The sequence below is a fragment of the Pleurodeles waltl genome, chromosome 8 (genome assembly GCF_031143425.1).
Source record: "Pleurodeles waltl isolate 20211129_DDA chromosome 8, aPleWal1.hap1.20221129, whole genome shotgun sequence".
Taxonomy (NCBI): Eukaryota; Metazoa; Chordata; class Amphibia; order Caudata; family Salamandridae; genus Pleurodeles; species Pleurodeles waltl.
Window position 1 is genome coordinate 533,201,801 of NC_090447.1, and position 17,596 is coordinate 533,219,396.

Sequence of the window (17,596 nt, forward strand, 5' to 3'; positions counted from 1 at the left end):
AGCCATGTCTGCGGTGGTGCCACTGGCACAGGATGTGGCGTGGCTGCTGGTGGCGGGCTCAGTAGCAGCTGTGCTTGCGGCGCTCATTGGGCAGCGGTGCTGGTGGGGGGCTCACTGAGCGTGCTGATGGCGGCGGTGCTGGTGGGGGGCTCACTGAGCGTGCTGATGGCGGCGGTGTCCTGAGCGGCGGTGCTGCTGGAGGCCTCACTGAGCTTGCTGCTGGCAGCGGTGCTGGTGGCGGCCTCACTGAGCTTGCTGCTGCTGAAGGGCACAGTATCCTGGGTGCTGGCAGTGGTGCCTGTGGCGGCGGTGCATGTGGCGGTGCCAGTGGAGGTCTTGTCCGTTGTGCAGGTTGGCAGCGACTTCCCTTTCTTTCTCTGGCCCTTCCCCACCTTGGATGGTGGCGCAGCTGTCATGCCACTCCCAACCGTTGTCCTGGCTGAGCCCTCGGTGGCAGGTGTTTTGGCCTTCTCCCTCCGGGCTGTGGGCAACTTCTTTTGTTTTGGAGGTGTGGGAATGTCCTTGGCCTCGCTCCTTGGGACACTGGCTGCCCTGCTGCTTGGTGCACTCCAGAAGCCGGTTACTGCAGGCAGCACTGTTCCCGGTGATGTGGTGGCTGAGGTGCTGGGTTGGGACCTGGAAAGGCGGGCCCTAGGGAACGGAAGAGGTGGGGGAGGTGAAGGGAAGAGGTCAAGGTTTGACAGGAAAAGTTTTTTAGACACACTGGGACGGGTAGATGGGGGGGGTTTGGGAGTGGAGGAAGAGGTAGTGGTTGTAGGAGGTGTTCGTTTGCTGACTTTGGGTGAAGGTGCATGGGCTGGAGGCTGTCGTCAGGTGGATGGCTGTTGGGTGGGTGTGTGACTGCGTTTCTGTACTTTGGGAGGAGGGCTCACAGACACTGGGAGAGGACACAAGGAATGTGTGAATGGTAGTGGGGGTGGTGAGTGCACGTGAGCGGGGTGTGGTGGTGGGTGTGCTGGTGATGGAAGTAGTGGCTGTAAATGTAGTGCATGCAGGTGTGAGTGGAGACGTGACAGGGAGGGAGGAGGGAGACGTGGAGGAGGGGACACAGTGGAGGTTGGTATGTCTGCATGGGTATGATGCTTGTGTGAGTGCCTGTGGGATGTGTGGTGCTTATGTTTGCCAGAGCTACTCTTGTGTGTTGAGGTGTGTGCATGCTGGTCTGATGGTGTGCCTGGGATAGGCTGAGGTACTGGGGATGGGGTCTGGGTGGAGGAAGTTGGAGGGGGAAGGTTGGACATAGGGACAATGGCTGCCATCAGTGCTGAGGCCAGAGTCTAAAATGCTCGCTGTTGGGCTGCCTGGCCAGAATGAATGCCCTCCAGGTATGCATTTGTCTGTTGCAACTGCCTCTCTACACCCTGGATGGCAATCAGAATGGTAGACTGCCCAACAGTGAGGGATCTGAGGAGGTCAATGGCCTCCTCACTGAGGGCAGCAGGGCTGACTGGGGCAGGGCCCGAGGTGCCTGGGGCGAAGGAGATGCCCACCCTCCTGGGTGAGCGGCCACGGGGCACACGCTGAGGGGCTGCTGGGAGGGCGGTGCTGGTAGGGGGGTGGCAGCTGTACCTGTAGATGTGGTGGGCACAGAGGGGCCCGCCACCGCAAGGGAGCTCCCATCAGAGGAGCAGTCAGTGTCTCTGGTCTCAGCTCCTGTCCCCGCCGTGAAGCTCCCCTCGCCCTCCGTCCCACTAGTGAATTCTGAGTCCGTAGTCTCGCCTTCCAGGGACATCTGGGATGCAGCTCCCTCCTGCTCCGGTGGCACAGCTCCTCCGCCTGATGATGCTAATGCACACAAGAACAAGGAGACCACAAAGTGGGGGGGAAAGAAAGTAGAAAGACGTGTTCAGTGCATGCAATACTGCTACCGTTGGCGGACACTACAGACACAGCAGCCCTCTGCACTACGCCATGCATTTTGAGTTCCCTAATTGATCACAGGGACAAGGCCTATGCCGGATTGCTGCACACCTGCAAGTCACAGGAGCCTGACTAGGTGTAGATGGCTCCTACCACTGGTGGGGATGGGATGCCACTGAGCCTGTCTCACAAAGGGTCCTTGCCTACAAGGCTCTCCCTAGCCTAGAGAAACCAACAGCCCACCTCCCCAACCCAGACACCTCCAATGCACGCTGAATCAAATGGATGTGAGTGTACTCACTCCCTTGTGGCTGCTGTGATGCCCTCAAGCGCCCATCCAACTTTGGATACGCCACCGCCAGGATCCGGAACATCAGGGGGGTCATGGTGCGACGGCACCCCTCCCACGTTGGGAGGCCATTCCCAGCTGGGCCTCGGCCGTATTCCTGCTCCAGCAGCAAATGCCCTCCCCTCTTTTCCGGCAGTGGGTGCTCGGTCTGTGGTGGACCCCCAGGGCCCGGACGTCCTTGGCGCTGGCACGCCAAATATCCTTCTTCTGGTGGGCGCTGACCTACAGGAATAGTACAGGGGAAAAGGAAAAACAATAACCGTCCGTACCGTCACAGCCATTGGGCCACGTTCCCACCCTTGCCCTGATGCACATCCACTCACCATTTTTTCATGCAAGCCTCATTCCCCCCCCCCCATCTCCCATCCACACCACTCCAAACAGGCATTGCCCATATAGCATGCTCACAGTGTACTCACCTGTTTGTCTGGAGGACCGTAGGGTAGTGTGTACTGGGGGAGGACCCCATCCACTAGTTTCTCCAACTCCTCCGAAGTGAAGGCAGGGGCCGTTTCCCCAGACACTTGAGCCATTGTCGCTTCCAGACTGAGGTCACAGCAGCAGTTGCAGTGTAGGTCCTCTCCTGTCGAAGATCAGGCATCAAGTGAGTGAGCAGACAGAAAATGGCGGTCACGTCTGCGGTGGTGCGTACCGTCACCGCCAACGTACATCGTCATTGGCTCCTGGTACCCATAGGGTCCAATATTAACCAATGCAGGATTGTGCCGTGGTCTTCGACCGCCTACCGCGACGGTGTAAAACGCCAGCGCAGTTACCCCATATCCCCTTGTCCCACATTACAGGTCAGGCAGCCGCCACTTCAGGGGGCCACATGGCATTAATTTTAAATGTGTCACACATATATAGGCCTTGCATACAAACTAAGACAGGCACATGGCGGATTGACAAATGTGTGCAATAAAGTTGTTTATTTCGTACCTCAGTGTTGGCTGACCCTCTGATCGCTGTTCTCATCCATAGAGCAAGTCCGCTGGGGCAGGTGAGGAGATGGCGGCATCTTCCGGTGTACAGACCGCTGGTGGACCTGTCGACAATGGAAGAGCGACATGTAATAGTCACCTACAGACTCGATCATGTCACAATCCATGAACTGTGTGCCCAGTTGGAGCCAGACCTCTAGTGCAGGTCCTGTCAGTACTCCATTTCCTGGCAAGTGGGTCCTTTCAAACAACAGTGGCCATTGCATCAGGGATGTCCCAGCCAATGTTCTCTAATGTGTTGTCCATAGCGTTGTGTGCCCTGCTGAAACACATTCGCAGCTACATCGTTTTCCCTCAGGTGGAGGATTTGCCTACAGTGAAAGGTGACTTCTATGCCCTGGGACATATCCCCAACATCATAGGTGCCATTGATGGGACACATGTGGCCTTGGTCCACCCCTCTCCCCCGCAGGAGTGAACAGGTGTACAGAAACCGGAAGAGTTACCATTCTATGAATGTGCAGATGGTGTGTTTGGCCGACCAGTACATCTCCCATGTGAACGCCACGTTTCCTGGCTCAGTGCATGACGCTTACATTCTGAGGAATAGCAGCATCCCTTATGTGATGGGGCAACTCCAGAGGCACCGTGTGTGGCTATTAGGTGAGGACATGGACCCTATACAGTGTGAATAGTTGTCTGGGTCTGGGGTTGTCCCTAAGGGTTAGTGTGTGTCTAACAGTTGTCCCTCGACATTTGCAGGTGACTCTGGCTACCCCAACCTGTCATGGCTACTGACCCCAGTGAGGAATCCCAGGACAAGGGCAGAGGAACACTACAATGAGGCACATGGGCAAACTAGGAGGGTTATAGAGAGGACCTTCGGCCTCCTGAAGGCCAGGTTCCGAAGCCTCCATATGACAGGTGGTTCCCTATACTACTCACCAAAGAAGGTGTGCCAGATCATCGTGGCCTGCTGTATGCTGCACAACTCGGCTTTGCGACAACAGGTGCCTTTTCTGCAGGATGATGGTCCTGAAGGAGGTGTTGTGGCAGCTGTGGAGCCTGTGGACAGTGAAGAAGAGGAGGCAGAAGAAGAGGACATAGACAAGAGAAACACCATGATCCATTCATACTTCCAGTGAGACACAGGTAAGAAGACATCACTACCTCCTACATCTGAAAAAATTGTTCAACCTCTCATCTGTCTGTCACTTTCACCCAGTGTATGGACCCTGATTTGTCACTTTCCCTTTCGATTTCACAGATGTGGGTCCCACTGTGTGACCTCTGCTATGGGACCTCATGGACTAGAGCTGTGTGACACAGGTATGTTGACAATGCAATGGACATTGCTATTTCCCTCAGTTATTGCAAATACACAATTGTGAAAGCACAGACTGACTCCAGATTGTTTTGTGATTTAAGGGTGTTTATTTAAGTGCTAAACAGTGGATGGGGTTGTAAAATGGTCAGGTGTGATGGTGGAGGAATGTCCATGGCAGAGCCCAGTCTATTAGTCTCAGAGGTGCATTGTCCAAAGGGGCATAGGAAGTGGAGCTAGGGCAGGTTAAGGATGGACAGGATGACAAAGTGGGACAGAAGGATGACATTCAGGGTGGTCTCATTTCTTGGCGGGTGTCTTGGCATTGTTCTCGGTCTTTGTCCTGGATCTCAGGGACCGCTTGCAGGGTGGTTCTCCATCTGCAGGGGGTGGGGTGCTGGTGTCGTGGTCCTGTGGCGTGCCTCCTGTCCACTAGCGCCGGCGGAGGTGGTGGGCAGTTCATCATCCAGGCTAGTGTCAGGGGCCCCTTGTTGTGCCACAGTGTCCTTCCCAGTGTTCACGAGGTCCTTCAGCACCCCTACAATGGTGCCCAGGGTGGTGTTGATGGATTTGAGTTCCTCCCTGAACCCCAAATACTGTTCCTCCTGCAGCCGCTGGGTCTCCTGAAACTTGGCCAGTACCGTTACCATCGTCTCCTGGGAATGATGGTAGGCTCCCATGATGTTGGCGAGGGCCTCGTGGAAAGTGGGTTCCCTGGGCCTGTCCTCCCCCTGTCGCACAGCAGCCCTCCCAGTTCCCCGGTTTTCCTGGGCCTCTGTCCCCTGAACCGTGTGCCGACTACCACTGCCCCCAGGTCCCTGCTGTTCTTGGGGTGGTGGGTTAGCCTGGGTTCCCTGTAGTGGTGGACACACTGCTGCTTGACGTGTCCTGGGGACAGAGGGATGGGCCCGCTGGGTGGGCGCTGTGCTGGTGTTCCCTGAGGAGGGAGGCTCTGTGGTTCGCCTGCGACTGTGTCAGGGGAACAGACTGTCCCGAGGTCCCAGATGGGCCGGGCTGGTCATCTAGATCCAGTTGGACAGAGCTGCTGTCATCACTGTGGGCCTCTTCTGTGGGTGGAGTGGACATATCTGGAACCTCCTGTCCGGTGACGTTGGGTAGGGGTCCTGCAGGGGTGTAAAGGCATGATTATTGCATTTGTGTGTGCCATGGTGTGCAATGGGTGGGTGACCCTGTACCCCAGTGCTTCCATTCCTGTGTAGGACCTTGTGTGATAATTGTTTAGGGGTCTGTGTGGGTATGTGTAGTGGACATGCATTGGTGATGGGTGTCCATGCTCTGTTGTTGCATGCAGGGCTTGGTGTTGGGATGTGTGGTTTGTGATAGTGGGACATATGTGAGGTGTTGGAGTGATGGGGGTGAGGGCGAGGGTGGGGGTATGTGATAGCATGCAGGTAGGGTGGGGGATTAGGTAGTTAAAGCTTTGAATTACCAGAGTCCATTCCTCCAGCTACTCCGGCGAGGCCCTCAGGATGCAGTATAGCCAAGACCTGCTCCTCCCATGTTGTTAGTTGTGGGGGAGGAGGTGGGGGTCCACCGCCATTCCTCTGAACCTCAATGTGGTGTCTTGAGACCACGGAACGCACCTTCCCCTGCAGGTCGTTCCTCCTCTTCCTGATGTAATCCTGTGTTCTTGGGTGCTGTCCCACTGCGTTGACCCTGTCCACGATTCTGCACCATAGCTCCATCTTCCTAGCTATGGAGGTGTGCTGCACCTGTGATCCGAATAGCTGTGGCTCTACCCGGATGATTTCCTCCACCATGACCCTGAGCTCCTCCTCAGAAAATCTGGGGTGTCTTTGCGGTGCCATGGGGTGGTGTGGGTGATGTGTGAGGTGGTGTGTGTTGTGATGTGTGGTGTGATGTTTAGGGGTGTGGGGTGTTTTGTGCGTGGATGTGTATGTGTGATGGTGTTGTGTGCCTCTGTATGCTGGTGTTGTCTTTGCGGTCTCTCTGGCCTTCTTCAAAATATTTGGTAGTAAGGGTTTGTGGGTAATGTGGGTGTGTGTTTTATATTGTATTGGGTGTGTGGGATTGGTGTGTGTATGTGTATCAGCTGTGTGTATTTTGATTTGTCCAATGTGGTTGTGTTTTGTAAATGTGTGTGTATTTTGAGCGCGGCGGTGTGTACCACCAATGGAATACCGCGGTTGAAAGACCGCCGCTTGGATTCGTGGGTCGTGATAGTGTGGGCACATTCCTGTTGGCGTGACAGTGGAGGTTTTGTTATCGCCAGTTTATCACTGACCTTTGGTGTGGCGGACTTGTGTGGGTGTCTAGATTTTGGCGGATTCTGAGCTGTGGGTCGTAATAGCTGTGGCGGAATTCCGCAGCTGCGGCGGTGTGTTGGCACTCTTCTGCACGGCGGTAAGCGGCATTTACGGCCAATGTTGTAGTGAGGGCCTTTATTCCTTAAACGTAATTGTTATTTTTGTTTCTACTCTACCTGAACTCTCTTAGCACTCCCAAAGAGCCAGGCTTTTCCCTTGGTCCATACTATTCAAGAATGAGGATATGTTCCAAAAAATCTTATTTTGACTCACTAGAGTTTACCTAACCAGGCTGTTGAATGAGTTTGGCCTTATTCATCAGTGTCTTTGGGCACCTAGCAGCTCAGTCTTCCAAATGAAGGTCTACCAGGGAATAGCATTACTCCAGTGGCAACAAACGTTGATTTTCTGGAAATCTTGGGAATTAGCCACTTTAAAAACAGAAACATAAAACGTTGCCTCATAATACACAATCCTTTTTATCTAGGTAACTGATACCTAACCATATCTTACAGCTTACATAACATCTCTTTGGCTTCTAGTAACTGCACAGTGAAAATAATGCCCAGCCAATATCGCTAATGTATATTGTTTCCTATGAAATGTCTGAGACGTCACACAATTTCTGCTATTTTGAAATTAAGTGCAAATAAATAAAGCATAATACCTTTAAATAATATATAACATTTGATGTGGATGGTTACATGAAAAGAAACCTTAAGAGTGTACGTTTGCACTTTACAGAAGAGACATGTATTCTATCCCTTTCTTGCCCTAAAAAAAGCCTTTTCTTATACTTTGATTGCATGGATTTGTGCGCCATCAGAAGTCTTTTTTTCTATTTTTGAGCCCGAATCCCTGGCAAGATGAAAGGAAAGAACTGTTCTCCCACGCAGTGCGCACTGCCTGCACTTGTGACAGATATATTCTGGGGCACAGTAAGGGTGCCAAGCCAGCTTCTGAAGCCCCGTTTGCCCTCTACAACAGGATACGTTTATGATAGCTTCACTTTATTCCGTACACTTTCCACAATGCCCGCTCGCGTTAAATGCATTTTTCATCCAACTTTACATCACTGAACTAAAATTATAATAGGTGACCTTTTTATTTTTTATAATATTTAGAGTTAGGTTTAATTATTCTTTCGATTTGGTATCTTAAATAAAGGTCAAAACTGTTTACATTTACCCCATTCGCTATCTGTCCACTAATGTCCAGGAAGTTTTCCTCATATGCTAATATGCATCTTACAGTTAAAACATCGTATTATAGCTTAAAATGAACACTGTTTTTTAAGCCATCTGGCGTAACACCAGGACGTCATGCATTGTTGTTGCATGAGGATGTCAAGTGCAAGAGTCTTGGCGCATTACCACGTTACGTGATGACGTTACATGCAAGAACAACTTGCTCCAGGCGGTGTACGGGTGCGTTCTCCACAAGTGCAATGGATTTAAATAACGTTATCTCTGCTCAGCCTTCACTATTCAGACGGACACCTACACGTGACGAAATGTATCTTACGTTTATGCTTTACAATTGACCGTTCTAACAGTGATATCTATGTAATTCTCTTATGCTCAATACAACGGAAAGGTACACTCCAGAAGATGCTAATCATCCCATGTAGTCAAACACTAAATGAAAACCTTAGCAACATCAATAGTACCTTACCAACCACCAATGAAACAGACTGAGATAAGGTCAGGCTAACAGAATGGGACCAGAATGGCACACCTTTAATTCACTGTATTGTACAGTAACACCCTGCCAGTAAACTGCAATCATGAGTTAAACCCATGGAATGGCGAAACACTGTACGGACCCAGTGTTCCTACGCACAACACTGAAAGGAATTCCCCATTCTGTGGGATCTAAGGCTCCCATTTACCACCTGCTCTGAGCAGCGGCTTAAGTGCTGGGCAGGAATGGAGAGGAGGGGTCTGTGGGGAGGGTGGGGACTGGAGGGGTCAGTGAGGCTGGTGGGGGGGGAAGGTGAAGAAATGTTTTGGGGAGAGGAAGCACTGCATTGCAAGACAAGAAGGTTGTAAGCCAGCACCAGGGATAATGGGTGAAATGTTGATTACGTCCTAATTAGTAGACACGCAACAACGGCATCTGCATTAAGGAGCCACGAGCTGGTTGGATTGATATAACTTGGCTTCTACACATATTACTAGGTTTATAACCAGTTGCCTCAACCCTTTGTTAGACTACAATACTATAAACTAAACTTTTGTTGGATAGGAGAAGTAGTATTCTGGGTCCTGACAAAGCGTCGTGGGATCACTCGTTGACCATTAAGACGCGAAACATGTAGACCATTTTTTGACAGGATTAGGTACACTACCTTTTTCCCTCCTTAGAGTGTAGTGGAACATCATTCCCGTAGACACTCTGTTTTGTTTTTAACCTTAGCCTGTACCTTTCCCCTGACTCATTAAAGTGATGTTTAAGGTTCAGAGCTAATTTTATCTCCCTCATTCTCTCCTACACTCATTCACAATAATTATTTTCCTTTTTCAGTCAGTATTCGTTTCAGACCCTAACCTGGCAAATTGCCTTCGGTTTAGCACCATCCCGGTTCTCGGGATGGTCCGCCAGACATTGCAGCGCCAGTCTGACGAGGAGACAGCCCAGTGATGGAACTTGTCACCCTTATGGGTGCTTGAGGGCTCTCCTGATACTATGGGTATCCCTAACTGATTTCGACCCTGCATCTTTTCACTTTCTTAGTAGCTTTGGAACAGTGTACTTATTTAGTTTATAGTGCAGTTCGGGAGACTGTACACTGGACCAGTAATCTCCCTGTCCCTCTTTTGTATTGAATAGACTACAATACTAGCCCGAACAAATCTGCAAGTTATTGAACTAAAATGAGACAGACATGTTACACCACCCTAAATTCCAAATATCATAAACTAGTAGTTAGGCAAAATAATTCAACTCTGAAAAACAATAGAAAACATTTTACACCAAAGCGCTTTAACCAAATCGGAGGATGCGAAACAACAATAATACAATTCATGATGGATCATTTTTACTGTACCTGGCTTTTATTGGAAAATTCTGACTAATATTGCGCATCAACTTCAGGGCATCATATGAAGGGACTGAGAGAATTTTAGAAGCAGCCTGAAAACTTAAATCTGAAAGAAAAGAATAAACATTTGAATTCAGACTTAAAAATCACCAGTATTGGAGGGTACCCACTTTGAGTAAAGACTTACATATTGCGGTCGAAATTAGAGTCTACCTTATACAACCATACGGAAAATGACGGAACTCAGTGTTCTATCAGGAACAGCAAAATAAATGTCATCATCTCCTATTGTAATGTGGCCTAATGCAGTCTGCGGCCAATTTGCTAACTGTGTTATATGGAAACATAGGTTTTAACGCTGGCTTCAGCTGCTTGACCACTGGACTGAAATAAGGGTGATTATTGGCAAATCTTGTAATGTTCCTGTACCAGAAATCGCAAAACATGTTTAATACTATGTAAAAATGCTAATGAAAACATCCAACTGTATTGTATGCCGCCTACTACTGCCAAATTCGGTTTGTAGTCTTTAACTCGAGTATCAAACTCTTCCATCTCATACAGAATGGACAATTATGTTGTGTATATATGAGTATATAGATTTCTGTATGTTAGTTCTTTCTGAATAATACAGATTTTATAACCATGCCTTCAAATCGAAGGACACTGATAATATCGACTGTTCTTCCAGAGACCATATCAAATATAGAAGAGATATTTAGATGACCCTTTTCTAATTTGTAGAGGTTCAACAGAAGCAGCAGCAACCTTTGCAGAGTAGCTGAACTGCTTCGATCTTTTTCTTAAGTTCACCACCACTATGGATAAAAAGGGACTAGCTTTGGTATATTATTAACTAACTGATAGAAACAGCTTACAGCATCTTGAAAGTTTTCATCCCCGATCACTCAAGTTGACTCTCCAAGTGGGCCATGTTCTGCATCTTAGACACAACTGTACAGATGTCAACAGTTACATCAAGCACGAAAAGAAACTTCTGAGTAAACTACAAGAAATTAACTATCCCACTCACGTGATTGAAAGAGCAAAGAACAGAGCCCTCCATAATAATGAGAAGTAATTAATAAAGACCCATGAAAAAGAGCAAAATGACACTCACCGGTGTGACAACTTTCAAACCAAACTTTAACAGAGTAACGAAACTTGTGAATAAACACTGGCACAGACTTACATCAGGACACCGGTCTCTTGAAAAGCCCATAACTGTAACACCACAAATGTTGTCCATGTCATTGTCTGCCCACGTAACCTTATGTACATGCACATGATGTCAAGAAGGATATGACTCAGAATAAATGAACAAGGCAGAACCATAAGATGTAAGAAGGAGACAACAAAGCGGATGAAACACTATTTGAGTAACAGACACACGGAAAATGACCTGCTGGGATATATCATTGAGAAGCTGAACCCTCCCCCCCCCCCAATAGGGAGAGGACTCTAGCACTCCTAACGTTTGAGAAACAGTGATAACCAGATCCTGCACAGACATTAAAGGGTCTAATGATGATATCTCATGGGCCCAGCTAAATAAACAACGAAATAACTGAGTTTATGAAAAAATAAAGCCTCTATGAGATACGTTACCAAGAACTTGGTCACACTGAGGCAGCCAAATGACCTATCCCAACAAGCGTTTTTGCTTTTCTGTATCATACTGTTATCTTTACGCATGAAGACCACACATTTGAGCTTATATTGTATATACAATTGTGAGACCCGAGATGGCCTAAAAAACACACTCAGACAGTCCAGCCAGCAGAAGGATATTCATGAATCTCCAATCCCTTTCATCCGAGTAGTTGAGTATTAAATATTGATAGTTACAAGGCTTCCAGTATATTAAATGTTACTTCATTAATTCAATATTTGGTGCATCAATATTTAAATAAAATAGGGAAGTCTAAAGATCGCACACCCGCGGGCAGCATTCCCTGCCTAAACTACCTTTCCTATTAGGCACAGGGACCCATTTGAGCTGTACACACCCAGGATGATTTGCCGCCTACATCAATCGCCGCATCAGGAACTGTTTTCGTTTTCTTTTTGCAGGATGTTGACTAGGTCCTCGAGGATAGCAGGTCATACAGAGGGGGGGAGTACGTGATATTGCCTATACGACCTTTGATGACATAAGTAAGCTGCTTTTTTGATCAACAATAGCCACATTTATCTGATCAAGCTACTTCACAAACAGGAATTGTGACTGAAGCAGTCTTAGCATTCACGATCCCTGTAGCCCTACTATAGGGGTGACCATAAAAACGAAACCTACACTTCGGGGATCGTTTCCCTTGTAATGGATCACATTATAACCACAACAATTTGTGTTTATTCTCGTGGCACAATCAAATGCTCTTTAAATGTTTTTACCTTGTATGAGAGCTCCACTGCCACCAATGATCCTCTCCACCTCTCATATCTGCCCGCTTCATAACCAATGGAGTGGACTTTATAACGATATATAAGTGTCCCACTGCCACCAATAAAATTCTGTTTATTATATTCTGCCTGTATTCACAGTTTCAATTGACAGTCTAAATCGGTCATATGAGATATTGATTACTATTTGGTGTACACCTGGCACCATTTAAAAAAAAAACTTAGCTCTGTGATAACATATTTATTTATGTGCATGATCACTCGTAGATGACAATGATTGATTTTCTTTTAAACTAATCTTCGGCAAGCCTCTGACTAGAGAGGGTACCTCCTTTGGACCAGACCATGATGCAGTAATAACCCAGAATTTCCATCCCTGAGTATGCCTATTTATTTCGTGATTGCAGTGCAGTTTCACAGTTTTATCACCACTGTGTGATACTACGAGTAAAACAATGCATGTTTTACTTATGTATTTATCAGTTATACTTTAGAGGAACAATATCATTGATATCACTGGTTCCCAACCTTTTGACTTCTGTGGACCCCCACTTTATCATTAATGGAACTCAGGGACCCCCACTGAATCATCATTGGAATCCGGGGACCCCCACTGAGTCATTACTGGAAGCATAAGACCTAATTTGTCAATATTTCTTAATTTTCTAGGCAGTCACGGACCCCCTGAGAAGGCTTTGCAGACCCCCAGGGGTCCCCGGACCACAGGTTAGGAACCACTGCCCTAGATTGCTTTACATTACTTTAAAGTGGAGGTAGGAAATTCCTTTCCCCACACATGTATGGATTTGAGTAACAGGAAACCCTTAAGCCCTGACAAATCCCCTACCCAACCCTTTGGCACCAGCAAGAGCAGAAATATGTTGCAGTTAATCAGATGAACTGGTCATTATACCAAGGTACTGTCTGTTTTTGTTTTTAACAATACCGGAGGTACCTAACATTTAAGGTAGTTTCTTAGGTTTACCTCAAGGTATTTTTTGCTATTTTGCATTCTACCTTATCCAGTATGTCTTTTATAAAGAAACCCACCATACAGAGGTTGATTCTGCCCTGGTAGTATCACCCGGGGTGGGCTGAGGCAGCCAATGCCAATACAAATATTTATCCATTAAGACAGGTTCAGTACCTGTGCCAGGCACAATCAACATAACAGTCACATTTTGTTTGTTTGCCTAATAAAGATGCATCTGGTGAGGATTTGGTATATTGCAGCGGGTTTCTGTGACAGCAGAACCACACTGCAGTCATGTCTTATCAACTTACTACTAGCATTTCTTCCAGCATAACAAGCTCAGTAAACATTACTTTAATTTTTTTATAAAGCACATTGCATTTGCTATTTGAACGGCAGCTCATTATAAGCCCTTTTATATTGTGTCCACCTGTACCCTATGTCATTGTGTAATTCAGCCAAAAGTCTTGTAAGGTAATCCTCCCTGTGCCATCAATTTCACCCAAAAACTAATTAATCCCTGTGATAAGGACCTTCATTTTTAATGCCAGGTTTCAATTTATTAGCATCTGACTTCAATAATTCTAAAACGCTGCGCTTCAGCGCTCACATGCTTGTGTGTGTATATATCACCAAAAATTAATTCTTTTTTGCTCGATTCCTTTTCAGACACTTGTCCAGTATGCTTTATAGTGTTTACACACTCTAAAAAGTCTAAAAGTGCACTGTTTTTTCTAGATTGATATTACACCAAAATAAATGACAATAACTGTAGGTAATGAGTGTTTTGCTGTGTGCTTTTTTAAGGTCGAACCTAGGCAGCACGCAAGCGCTGTCTTTCCACATGTTGTTATCTACATCTGTGAGCTTTTGTCATGCCCATCTCACACCCATCACTTTTATTAGTTACATTGCCTGCCTCTCGAAATTCCCTTGATTTTGTACGTAATTGCTTAATGTTTGTCCCACCTTGAGGCTACTGTGTTACCACCTTGCAGACTGATCCTGTTACATGGATTATTGCACGATCAGCCATATACCTTAGTTTGACGCACTACTTTTTTCTTTTGCCCCACCGCTTCCCGCTGCGCGGGCATATGTTGTTCCTTCCTCTTCCTTGTTTTGGGCATGCCGCTGTTTCTTTGTGGTGTCTGCACACAAAGGCTTCAAGCAGGAGGGGGTGTTCTATTTTATTTATTTCATTTTTTTTTTTTAAAGGTTCATATAGAACAAACTCGGTCATAGGAGCGCTTTACATGACTACGTGAAATTTCAGAAAGACCAACCTCGATCTGACTACCACTTCCGTACATTTTTAGCAGTTGAAAAATATACAAACTGGAACATTTACAACAGAAAAAACAAAGGAATCCTCAACGCCATTCTCCCGGCACAGCATGAGAGCCGATACTAAAGTATTCACTGCACTCAGGAAACTTGTCCCACAATGCTTTGCGGGGCATTTCTTTTTCACAACATTTTTGTCCATAACTCAGCATGTGGTGGTCCTAGGACAATGGGACCACCATCAAAATGTTCAGCTCGACACGTTCTTTCTGTGTAGATCATGTCTGGGTCCCCACCCTAGGTTGGGTGACCCCAAAATAGTAACCTCTCCCACCATTCAATGCCTTCTAAGGTCTCATGGTTGGAACTTTTGTTTTACAGTTGGGAGTAGTTTCTGTTTTAAGGTTTTTGTTTGTAATAGTATTGCGGTAGGTCTGCTAGGTTTGAAAATGTGTAAGGGACTATGCCCCTGGGGGCTACATATATGCCTACATTACTTTACTTTCTGCCATTCTGTATTCATGTTGTTATGTCCTCAAGAGGCTGACTATATAGTGACTTGACCACGTTTCTTACAAATACTATTTTTATTATGGTGTCTTCCAGGGGCTGTTCTGAGCATTACAATCAAGATACTACAATATTAGTTGCACCATAACGCTTTGCAGATCATTCCTTTTACAAAACATTTTTGCCCATAACTCACCAAGAGGTGGTCCTAGGACAAAGGGACCACTATGAAAATATTAGGCACAGCACACTCTTTCTGTCTAGATCATTTTTGGGTCCCCACACTAGATTGGGGGAACCCCAGAAAAGTAACCTCTCCCACCATTTAATGTCTTTTTAACATCTCTCAGGGCTGGGACGTTTGTTTTACAGCTGGGGCTAGGTTGTATTTTAAAGTCCTTGCTTGTAACAGTATCACAGTATGCCTGCTAGGCCTGAAAATGTATAAGTCACTACACCCTTCATGGGCTACATACATGCTTACACTGCATTACTTTCTGCCATTCTGTTTTCATGTTGTTACACCCTCTGTGGGCTGACTGTATGGTTACATGACGATGATTCTTACAAATGCTATTTTTATTATGGTGTCCTATAGGGGCTGTTCTGCGCATTACAGTCAATATACAGATACTACAATATTTGCTGCACTCGAAAAAACGCCTCATAATGCTTGGTGGGGCATTCCTTTTACAAAACATTTTTGCCCACAACTCACTGCACAACGTGCACTTTCTGTCTAGGTCATCTCTGGGTCCCCACACTAGGTTTGGGGAACCCCAAAAAAGAATATAAAAAATAATAAATAATGGCAATATTTTTAATTTTTTCTGCAGGTAGAGGAAGAAAAGTAAATTGGCGTGATTTCATTATATGCAGGGTCACTGGAATTTTGTGGCAGAGAGGACCAAATTATGCGGCAGGATTGACCGTTTTATGTGGCAAGAAAAGTCCAGTTATGCATTTACAACGCCAATAGCTCTAACTCAAGTAAATGCAAGACCTATTGCATTGCAAATGCTTGTTCTGCATTGCAGCTGTAGAGTCAAACATGTTTCCACTGTGTTCCTGTCACTTTTCCCCTCGAAACACCAGCCACTGATACAACCGTGGCATTTTGAGAAAATCCTTGTGTTTTGAAAGTGTATGTAAGTAGATACATACATGTATTTTCAAAACAAATGTTTCCCTCTAAACATCACAACAACTGACCCTCGAAAATTTCAATAATATTGTTCCATCTTTCCCACTTCAGTTCTCAATGATAGACAACCTGAATGTTTGCCTAGAAGTAACAAATGATCCTATGACTTCACACCCACTCAGTGGCTTCTTCAATCTTGGGCTTAATCCACCCTTTCAAGACTCCACATGCCAAAAAGGCCTTATATCAGATGCAATTTTCATTACAACTCTTTACTTACCTTAAGGAACACTATTCCATAGATTTGGGCGTACCATTCGCTAGTGCATATGTACTCACAAACATTTTCCCAGTGGCCTCAAAGTATGGTTTGTGGTGTAACCGAGGTGCCGCATTGATGGCAGCATGGTGGGAGTGGGGCTGACGCGGGGGGGATTAAATTGGTCGTAGGGGAAACCAATCATATAAATGATGGTCTAAATTAAGTCTCTAGTCAATAGAAGTCATAGATTTCACAATACTGTTTTATGCTGTATCTGAGTTTCTATCCCTTTAACACATCTTGGGGTAAGCCTTCTCTGCTTGCTAGTGGTACCTTGGGAGGATCAAGTGTAAAAAGGAAGTAACTTCATTACTGAATTGGAATGAAATAGAATTGCACAATGTGAAACCATAAAACCTGGGATCAATCATGGCTTCCTTTCTTGGCCAAGTTGTGTGATCATAAGTAAATGTCTAATTTCACTTTGCCTCTCTTTTCTTTATTTTGACATAATAAAGCACTTTGAAATACATGTGGTCAAAATATATACGCTGTACAAAACGTGATTGTTTGATTTAATAAACTATAATGTTGCCCTTTCAAAATAACAACCCATACCACCCACAGGTTCCTTGTGATAAATGACTTGCATCTTAGTTCCGTATTGGCATTATTGCCAAGTTGGGTGGTGGAATGACTGTTTCTATGTTTATTTTGAAAACTGATATTTTCAAAAAAATACATCTGAAAGCACAGATATAATCGGATGTACTAAGGTGAAATGCATGTTAATAAAATACACTTTTTGAAATCTGAAGAGGCTTTATTGACCCGTTTGTTGAAAGATGTCTTAAAAATGAGTGTTTCCAAAGGTAGTGGTACAGGAGACCTTATGTGCTTCTTTTCTTTCAAATAACGTAAATAAATGGTTACGTTTAACTAACATCTTTATGAATCCTAGTGCTCTCAGCAGCCCAGTGCGTTCGTTCAGCTCGGGCTGCATGTGAAGATCACGAGGGCCTCATGTGGCCCCGAGGTTTCTCTCTTATACTCAAAGGTGCATAGAAGTACTCTCGAACTCTTACAAAGCTTGTGCACACACAGGCACACCGTAATTAAAATGAAGAATATCTTCCCAACTTTATAAGCTCTAAACGCAAACACCATGCATGTAAAATGTAAACCCGCTCA

At 46.1% G+C, this 17,596-nt stretch overlaps 1 protein-coding gene across 1 annotated transcript in view; it reads right to left on the reverse strand.

The window, feature by feature from the left end:
* UGGT2 (UDP-glucose glycoprotein glucosyltransferase 2) overlaps window positions 1-17,596 on the reverse strand; it is a 1,372,316-nt gene that overhangs the window by 1,025,162 nt on the left and 329,558 nt on the right. The window contains exon 9 of the mRNA XM_069204567.1: window positions 9,833-9,932. Within this exon, the coding sequence (XP_069060668.1) occupies window positions 9,833-9,932 (100 nt within the window). The remainder of the gene's footprint in view (window positions 1-9,832; window positions 9,933-17,596) is intronic.